Genomic DNA, 8,840 nt, shown 5'->3' with positions numbered 1-8,840 from the left:
GGATCAAAATGAACGATTAAATTCAAAATCAAAGTCAAGTTCATTGTAGAGATGTTACTCCTTAGGAATGCTATCATAGTTTCGAGCAAAGTCCTTACAATAGTAGGCAATAAAGCCCGCGACATCCAAATGATGCCATGGTATAACAATTATTTCGAAGTATGCGTGATTAAGGAATGAACATTAAGTACCTGAGGTAGGTAGTAGGTAGTAGGTGTATATACATATACGTCAGTCAGTGCGCGTTATATAAAATAAAACGAAATAAAAACTCCGATCCGTAACCAAACACCGGGTCCTTTCGCCATGCGCTCCCGTCACCGAAAATAAACTCCGTCTTTTTTCTTCTTCATCATAAGAATATGCGTGAACGTGGTGATGAGTGAATGAGTGGGGTGGCAGCTTAGACGCCGCAGGCGCTGACGTCGACCTGGCGGGAAGTAGCTTCGACGCGGCCGAGGGCAACGGCTTGGCCGTTTGTCAGGGCGTTCATGGCGTCGAGGGCGATGTTGAAGCCGGCGGCGGCGTGGTCGATGGCGTAGACGTTGATGGTCTTGCCGTTGTAGCTTAGTTCCCAGCAGGTGCCGCACTATTTATTCAGTTTTGTTAGCATTGTTGCCTTGTTTTGCTTAGGGAGGTACCTTAGGTAGGTATGCTTTAGGTTACCGAATGAGGGAGGGAGGGAGGAGAAAGAACATACGGAAGGAGAGTTCCAGCCGGCGATGGCCTCGGCGGCGCCGATGTACGTGCTTGGGATGTTGCCCTGCGTCTGCCAGCCGTAGCGCGTGATCAAGCCGTTGGGGCCGTCGGAGCAGGAGACGACCGTTAGGGAGCGGGATCCGTCATCGTAGCCGGTGTCGTAGGAGACTGTTGCGTGTGTTAGTTATCGGTTATCGTCAGAAGATCAATACCCTATTTAAGTTCCTTGTATGTAAGAGGGGAGGAGGGGGTCGTACCTGTGGTAGCCGAGGAGGCGACGGCAAGGGAAAGGAGCTGGATGAGCTTGGAGAACTGCATTTTCGTATGTGGTTGAAAGGCTGAAGGTTGGAATTTGAGGAGCGACTGTTATGTCTCGGGTATTATTATTATTATGTCTAGTGCGGAGAGGAAGAGAGAAGCGAGGATGAAGTTGGTCGTAGAGTTGATGAGGATGTATTAGTATTTAAGTTGTAAATGCTGCTGTTGATGGTGATTATAAGATGACTGTGGAAAGACGAGTAGACGTTGTTCTTATATACATTTGCCTGATTGCCCAACTTGGTCGTATCATATTCTAAGTGTCTCTCGTATATCGTGGCTCCCGCTACTTGCGCTACGCTGCTTTGTCTCTACGGTACGTTACTTACGAAGCTGAAGTTCGATGCTATCATACGTTGGTGACATGCTGCACCTCAGTGGAACCCGGGTTGGTAAGCTGTAGGTATTGTATTGTACCTAAACTGACAATTGATATTGTGGCCGACTCTTTACATAGCTGTTAGCTTAAGGTACCTACCTAGTAATCGGTTGTCTGCTAAGTAAACAGAGGCTGCGTACACTAAGAACAGGCAATAAACACATATGATGCTAAGTCGAAAGCATTGTACCAGTATCGTGCAACATGCAACATCGGCGGGTCTTGAATCCTCGTGTTTGTGCTGCTTGGCAGCTTGGAGGTTATGTGGGGAGTAGTTAATGCCGATCTCACTCGTATTTGGTGGTGCGGCTTGATTCTCTGCTGGGGCCGCAAGTCCGTGACTGGCTGGACGCTGGCTGGACCATCTTCACTGACTCGGAGGAATACCATTAATAGCAGGCATGAGCACTGCCCAGCCCAGCCCTGCAGTCTGCAGCGCAGTTTGAGGCCCCGTGCATCTGGGGCAACGCTAACGGCAGTTGGGTAAATGAGGAGATACACTATGCGGCTTGCCAGCTCTTCGTTGATTCTAGAAACTTGCCTAGAATCTAGATGTTCAAAGTTGTTGACAATTGGGGCTCAGGAATTTGTGCCAATGTAGGTACATTCTCCGAGAGCAACTTACATCATTAGAAGTGGTGTAAATAGTAAGACCGTATCTCCGGTCTGCTGATGCGGAAACGAGCTTCCAAGACAAAGAATCTACATAAACGGACCTATGGCGGGGGCTGAGAATCGTGTGTGACCACAAGTGGTTTGCGCAGGAGATCGAATGCCAACCCTTACTTGCGGCTCGGTATTAGCCTTAGCTAAAGATTGGCGAAGACTTGTTCGAATGATGCAGCTATGGCCGGCCCTACGGCTACCCGACGACCGCAATAGCCTATCTCAACCTATTCATAGTATTCTTGTCAAATTATCTGAATGCTTAACCTTGACTGAGCTGAGAAGGATTATTCCCCGCATAACACGTCGTATAGCGGCTGTTGCGATTCGCGATGTAATGAATGGAGTTGGTAGGTCAACCCCGTCCACCCCAGTATCGCTGCCATGTCATGGCCCACCAGCGCCCATTCCCAGGTCGATTACATCGAGGACCAGTTCAAAAATGATCGAATCTGATGATAAACTTGTAGGGGAACACGATATTCCGTAAATGGATCCCGGAGCTACCGATATCCCTTTGGACACCGATAACCATGTACTACTCAGTACTGTGCTGTGAAACTTCACTAAGACATTGACAACAGGTGCCCTTGACCGATAGTTGGAGTCATACTAGGGCGGAGAGAATACGAGGCGACATACGAGGCCCTCCATGGGCATGTTTGAAAGTGTTAACATAGTGTACGGGAATGGGGTATAAGAGTCGAGGTCAGTCCAAAAGACAAAGTGACGTTGGTCCCCCTCGTGTTGATTGACAGTCAGAACCAAGAAGCAAAGCCGAGTGCTTTAATCATAGGCCGCACAGAAGCTCATCAGAAGGCTTCTTAACCCAGTCTTCAGTGCTCGGTTTGGCATGAACTGTCGATATCTTCCGACTTCTTTGTTAGAATGTTAGTTGCTGTCCCTCAGAAGTTCTTAGAGCTACTATGCTCATGTCAACTACTCCCTTGTCTTACCATCCGCGCCCGATTCTTGATGAGAACTGCGCGAAGATTTGGTGGATTTGGTAGCTCCTTGGACACAAAATTCGGCTATGGATCTTGTGCCACTAAGTATGGCAATATCCATATTGATTTATCCCATTTTCTTTGAGTTTACACATAGCTTTACACCGAGGCTTTCATCTCTCAAGATAGCATGTATCCCATATGCCGTATGGTGATCGGATACCTATACATATTCTACCTGGACCTCCAGCTGGGATGAAGCACTTGGAGTAAGGATGAGAATACTATTCAAGTACTGCGGCCTCTCTACACGATGATAACCGGTCCCGTGGGCCGTACCGGTATGACGACATAGCAGATCGAATGGAAAGGTAAAACGTGGATCATTCCTTTTTGCTGAGGCTCTGCGTAGTATCTTGAGGTAACGGGACGGGGTCCGGGGTCGACTAATAGACCGGTAACCCCCACGATATTTATGTCGCTTGGTGGATGATAAATTGTTTTCGGACAGGTCGATCCAAACCAACCGATTTTTTTTTACTCTTTGCGGCCGACTGGTATATTAATTGGGTAAGCTGTAACCCTGATCTCGCTCGAAAAGTTTGATCCTTTTCAATAATCCGATTTGGTTATTCGGGGACTTGGGTAAAAAGAATTATCATATGCGGAAAGGGCCATACAAAATTATACGACTTATGCGTGTAAGCTGCGGAATAACCGGCAAAGACCCGCCCGCGATAAGGTAAAGTTCCTGGTCCTGTGGGGCCGCAGGGCCGTTTGGTGGTGGTCGCACCACTGAATGACCACTCAAATGTTATCGAATAATCCATAATCCTTATTGAGGATACGTATTACGTATGTAGCTGCACGGGAACGGAACTTACACTGTACAGCATCCGTTAGCTCCCCCGCTTGTGTTTCGTTTCGTTTCGTCCCGTTGCTTCAACAATTTGGCTTTCTATAATCCAATCTGTACGCGCCCCGTCGAATCCCATGTCGTTGTAATTTTTGTTTCGTGATTTTCTTTAAATAGTCTCTTCATCGATCGGCTGGTCCGTTACGACAATTTCGTGCATTTCTGCATTTCGTAACCAAACAATATTTTTATCTCATCATGACAGCTGTCGAGCCAAGTACCCGAAAAAGGGTGCTCAAGGTCATTTTCATATCGTTGCTTTTGGATCTGGTACGTCACACAAATGCGGCCAAGTACATGAGACAATTAGACAATTACGTATGCTAACAACGGATATTTGCAGATATCCTTCACATTTATCCTCCCTCTCTTCCCTAAACTCCTCGAGTTCTACAGAAATAGCGAGGTAGGCGACGACTCGCAGACGACACTGCTCGCCCGGATTCTAGGCGGTCTCAACGCATACAAATCTGCCTTCGCGAGACCAATCGACTCGAGATATGATATCGTCCTCCTGGGAGGAGCCTTGGGGAGCTTATTCTCTCTGCTCCAGGCCGTAGCGTCCCCCGTTATTGGACACCTGTCCGACAAGTATGGCAGAAGGGCCGCGCTTCTTGCCAGCATGGCTGGAAATATCGTGTCGGTTCTCCTCTGGGTGGTGGCAGTGGATTTCAGAACCTTTCTTGCCTCGCGTGTTGTGGGTGGTTTATCGGAGGGCAACGTACAACTGGCCACAGCCATCGCAACCGATATCTCGGACGAGAGTAGCCGTGGCTCGACTATGGCCCTCATAGGTGCTTGCTTTTCGATCGCTTTCACCTTTGGTCCGGCCCTTGGCGCATACTTAAGCTCCATTGCAACCGTGGCCGCCAACCCTTTCGCAACAGCCGCCGGCGTATCTTTATCCCTGATTGTGGTCGAGACGATTTACCTATATTTCGCGTTACCCGAGACTCTGCCAAGTCAGACAGAAAAGAAGACTTCCAAAACAGCCACGAAGCCGATAGCAGTGACGCGTACAAACTCTCACTTTTTGCTGAACTTGGTGCACTTCTCCTTTCTGCTATTCTTCTCGGGAATGGAATTTTCCCTACCGTTCATGACGTACGACCTCTTCCAGTACAACTCGGCTCAGAACGGCCGACTGCTGGGGTTTGTGGGTCTAATTGCCTCGATCCTACAAGGCGGAGTCACCCGCCGACTTCCACCGCTTCTCACCGTGAGGATCGGTGTCACTGCATGCTTACTAGCGTTCATCATGCTCGGGCGCATCAGCACAGTCGGATCGCTGTATCTAGCCGCTACTTGCTTAGCGACTACCTCAGCCACAGTCGTCAGCGGTCTCAACACGTTAAGCAGCTTCGAGGCTAGCGAAGGCGAGCGAGGAGGCAAGTTAGGTGTACTTCGAAGCTACGGCCAGCTCGGGCGAGGCTTGGGCCCCATTCTGTTCACCAGCGTGTACTGGTGGGCGGGCAGAGAGGTTGCCTACGCCGGCGGGGCTTTAGGTATCTTGGGTGTTACATTACTGGTGTTCGCCGGGCTTAAGTCACCGCCCGGTTCGCTAAGGAAAGCTAAGTCGGAGAAGAAAGAATTATGAGGGGTTATCGTTGTTTCAAATGCGTTGGATTGTACAAAAACACCCTCAGCTCTTTTACCGGATGATGGTAGAAATTTCAGATGAGACTCACTAGAATAGCGTTGTATACAATGATAGTACCTTGCTTGGCAACCGACAGCCCACTTCTACATGAGCAGACCATGGGCATGCAGGAATTTGCTGGTGGCTTAAAAGTTCATGGTCTTATCTTGGCAGCTTAGAGGTACCTAATTATAACACCTATCCCCAGTTGCACGTTGATCATCGAGGCTAAATGTAGATCTATGACCGTACAAGTCGATGAGCGACAATCGAGCCTCACCGCCGTCTTTTAGGTACTCGGAAATGTGGAGAGTAGCTGAAATACTGTGGAGAGGGATCGTTCGTCAGCTGAGTTAAGAATATCTAGGACTTAGACAGTATGTATATGAAATCTTGGAGTCATGGCAAGGCGCCTCACGCGGCATTTTTAGAGGCCCGACGAACGTATCAAAATACGCCGTATAGAAAATTATCCATTAAAAAAGTATTAGGTCATGCACGGTTCTCTATAGTCCTATATGTAAAAACGTCGAATTGAAGCTTTGTAACTACAGTGGGGTGGTACTATAGCTGCCGTATTAGGCAATAGTCAAGAGCTTGTCGGGCTGTGATTGGCTAATAGGTTTAGGTAAGTTTAGTTTAGTTAGTTTTCTTCATGACTTGGATTTTCTTAGACTTCCTTTCAAACACATTAAAAGTCCGAATTACATACGATGGGATGGCTCTGCAAATCTTAGCTGGAGATATCTTCTCCGCTCAAGATACTTTCTCCAATAGCAACGACAAACAGCTAATACAACCCAAGCCTGAAAGTGAGGCTAAGCAAATCCTACAACAACCCCCAGAGTAGCTATCATTACGTAGGATTGCAGGCTGCTTGGTCAATGCTGTCATAGCTTGCCGGCTACAAGAAGAACGGCCAGTCTTCTATTCCGCATGTTGAAAAATAAAGTCAATTCCAAGCTTTTTCCTTTTCTTATAAACTTCTTAGGTAAGTCCGCTCCCGTAGACTCGACAATACTTAAACGCTAATAAGTTGTGCCTCGACTGTAGTTGAGCAAGGTTTGGCTGGTGCACGATGAAGTCGGCAGCACTTTTCACCGGCCTCTTGGTCTCATCCGGCCAATACGCTACGGCCCAAAGCACTTCGAGCTTCGACTGGACCAAGCTCAGGCCGTCCACATCACTGGAGTACTCAGAATGCTATGGCTCTCTTAAGTGTGCCAAGCTAGGAGTTCCTATGGACTGGCTTAGCGACTCGAACCACAATGCGACCGAAGTCTCCTTGGCCATTATTGCACTTCCGGCTACCGTCCCCGATGACGATCCCTCTTTTGGCGGTACCATCATCGTCAACCCCGGCGGTCCCGGCGGATCTGGAGTAGAGTTTGTGCTCGCGGATGGCGAGCTTCTCCAGGGTGTTGCTGATGGTAACAAGCACTATGAGATCCTATCCTTCGACCCTCGCGGTGTCGGATACTCGGAACCCAAGGCGGACTGTTACAACGATGAGCTCGCCCGAGATGTCACTGCGCTCTCGCTTCGTGGCATGGGCCCCTTGAGTGGTGGTGAAAACGTCGTTAGACGCCAGGCCGCTCTACTCAGCGCGTATGGAAGTCTTTGCGAGGGCGAAAAGATTCACAAGTTCATGTCTACAGCTAGCGTTGCGCGAGACATGGTTCAGATCGTAGACAAGATCGATGAGCTACGTAGCAGCAACGGAACTTCTAGCGCCAAGTTGCGCATGCGTGGCGGCCCGCGACGAATGCAATCGCGCCAGGAGAAAGACCTCCCTCGTATCCAGTATTGGGGCTTCTCTTATGGTACGGTTCTTGGGAACTATTTCGCCTCCATGTTCCCTGGCCGTGTTGATCGCATGCTTCTCGAGGGCGTTGTGGATATCCATGATTACAACGCAGCCGTAAGTGTCGTGCTCCAACATAGTTATCCCTATGCAAAGCTGACTTTTACATATAGGCGTGGTCCAAGAACCTTCAAGACACTCAGAAGGATTATGACCAGCTTTTCATCAATTGCTTCGAAGTTGGTTCTCACTGCGCCCTTCACAAGCCAGGCGACTCGGGTCCGAGTGATATCCGCGCCCGCGTCGATGCTTTCTTGAAGCAACTCGACGAGTCTCCGGCTCAGATCGTGACGAACAGCAGCATCGAGGAGATCACACGGGCCGACGTCTCCGCCATCATATTCCAGGCTCTGTACCAGCCCCAGGAGTACTTCTCACTAGCCGCTCAGGTCCTGGCCAAGGGAATGGAAGGTGACTTTAGTGCTGTGTATGCCAGCCTTGGCACTCCTAAATCGACCGAGTACTGCCCCACGACTATCCCCAAGACGTACACATGGACGCAGGATGCAGAAATCGCCGTCGGATGCGGGGATGCAGAGCCGGCGAACGACCAAACCATCTCCGACTTCCAATCCTACCTCACCGACATCCAAGAGCAATCTCCCGACTTCGGCCCGGCCTGGGCCCAACTCCGCCTCGCCTGCAGGGGCTGGCGTGTACGCCCCAAGTACCGCTTCACAGGGCCATTCACGTCTCCCGCCGCGGACCCGAGCGGCGCCCCCGGCAAGCCCAAGGCCCCGATTTTATTCGTATCTAGCCGGTACGACCCGGTGACTCCTTACGAGAACGCCATCGCCATGGCGAAGGAGCACACGGGGGCGCGTGTCCTGCTGCAGGAGAGCCCCGGCCACGGCGCGCTGTTCTCGCCTGGGAAGTGCCGCGAGGACTACGTCAAGAAGTACTTCGAAACCGGGGAGCTGCCGCCCGAGGGTACGGTCTGCCAGCCTGATTGTAAGCCCTTCCGGGACTGCCCTTCGGCTCCTACCAGCAAGCGCAGCGTGGGTGGTGCGGTTGAGAAGATTTTCCCTCCGCCGAACCGCGGACCTTTAGGGATTGCTTGGTAGGATATCTACCTACCTATGTATATAATTTCCGTAGTATTATTTATTTATTTATTTATTTAGTTACCAAATCAGTTTGCCGCGGCTTGTTAGTATACAGGAACAGGTTTATAGTAATGGCGGGTTTGTACGATAGGAAAGTGGATTTACTGATGATATGGGGTTTATTAATGATGTGAATGAGAAACAACTACCACGGAAAAAAAGAAACATCGCCCTTGTCGTGATGTAACCGTTCAGGTCGAATTGGGTTTGGGCTCTGTTCATCGTTAAATCAAACTACATACTGGTTGAGAGGAGATGCCGGGTTGGTTCGGACTGGCGGGATTGCCTGTGGTCTGTTTATTACAG

The 8,840-nt window shown here is 49.7% G+C and overlaps 3 protein-coding genes across 3 annotated transcripts; 2 read left to right on the top strand and 1 right to left on the bottom strand.

The window, feature by feature from the left end:
• Window positions 1–96: 96 nt before the first annotated feature.
• On the bottom strand, window positions 97–1,189 carry F5Y00DRAFT_231900 (Cerato-platanin). Its single transcript, XM_048007090.1, has 3 exons — window positions 957–1,189; window positions 701–867; window positions 97–589 (listed from the first exon to the last, which is right to left on the bottom strand). Exons 1-3 carry the CDS (start codon window positions 1,015–1,017, stop codon window positions 404–406), a joined length of 414 nt encoding a protein of 137 aa, XP_047866656.1. The 5' UTR covers window positions 1,018–1,189; the 3' UTR covers window positions 97–403.
• Window positions 1,190–3,750: 2,561 nt separating this feature from the next.
• F5Y00DRAFT_27586 (MFS general substrate transporter) lies at window positions 3,751–5,809 on the top strand. Its single transcript, XM_048013424.1, has 2 exons — window positions 3,751–4,195; window positions 4,269–5,809. Exons 1-2 carry the CDS (start codon window positions 4,124–4,126, stop codon window positions 5,520–5,522), a joined length of 1,326 nt encoding a protein of 441 aa, XP_047866655.1. The 5' UTR covers window positions 3,751–4,123; the 3' UTR covers window positions 5,523–5,809.
• A 454-nt stretch (window positions 5,810–6,263) lies between these two features.
• Window positions 6,264–8,665, top strand: F5Y00DRAFT_231892 (TAP-like protein-domain-containing protein). The gene is made up of 3 exons (XM_048007089.1): window positions 6,264–6,555; window positions 6,618–7,485; window positions 7,542–8,665. Exons 2-3 carry the CDS (start codon window positions 6,643–6,645, stop codon window positions 8,490–8,492), a joined length of 1,794 nt encoding a protein of 597 aa, XP_047866654.1. The 5' UTR covers window positions 6,264–6,555; window positions 6,618–6,642; the 3' UTR covers window positions 8,493–8,665.
• The last annotated feature ends 175 nt before the right edge of the window (window positions 8,666–8,840 follow it).

The sequence above is a fragment of the Daldinia vernicosa genome (genome assembly GCF_022497035.1).
Source record: "Daldinia vernicosa strain CBS 139.73 unplaced genomic scaffold F5Y00scaffold_13, whole genome shotgun sequence".
Classification (NCBI taxonomy): domain Eukaryota; kingdom Fungi; phylum Ascomycota; class Sordariomycetes; order Xylariales; family Hypoxylaceae; genus Daldinia; species Daldinia vernicosa.
Note: the sequence above shows the minus strand (reverse complement) of the source record. Positions and strands in the feature narration are given on the sequence as shown.

What these genes read in the sequence shown, in the direction of transcription:
- F5Y00DRAFT_27586 (XM_048013424.1), top strand. Translation starts at nt 4,124, where the DNA reads ATGACAGCTGTCGAGCCAAGTACCCGAAAAAGGGTGCTCAAGGTCATT. An exon ending in TATCGTTGCTTTTGGATCTG is followed by an intron (nt 4,196 to 4,268) that starts GTACGTCACACA and finishes GGATATTTGCAG; the next exon opens with ATATCCTTCACATTTATCCT.
- F5Y00DRAFT_231892 (XM_048007089.1), top strand. Translation starts at nt 6,643, where the DNA reads ATGAAGTCGGCAGCACTTTTCACCGGCCTCTTGGTCTCATCCGGCCAA. An exon ending in TCCATGATTACAACGCAGCC is followed by an intron (nt 7,486 to 7,541) that starts GTAAGTGTCGTG and finishes TTTTACATATAG; the next exon opens with GCGTGGTCCAAGAACCTTCA.
- F5Y00DRAFT_231900 (XM_048007090.1), bottom strand. Translation starts at nt 1,017, where the DNA reads ATGCAGTTCTCCAAGCTCATCCAGCTCCTTTCCCTTGCCGTCGCCTCC. An exon ending in CGCCTCCTCGGCTACCACAG is followed by an intron (nt 868 to 956) that starts GTACGACCCCCT and finishes CACACGCAACAG; the next exon opens with TCTCCTACGACACCGGCTAC. An exon ending in CCGGCTGGAACTCTCCTTCC is followed by an intron (nt 590 to 700) that starts GTATGTTCTTTC and finishes CTGAATAAATAG; the next exon opens with TGCGGCACCTGCTGGGAACT.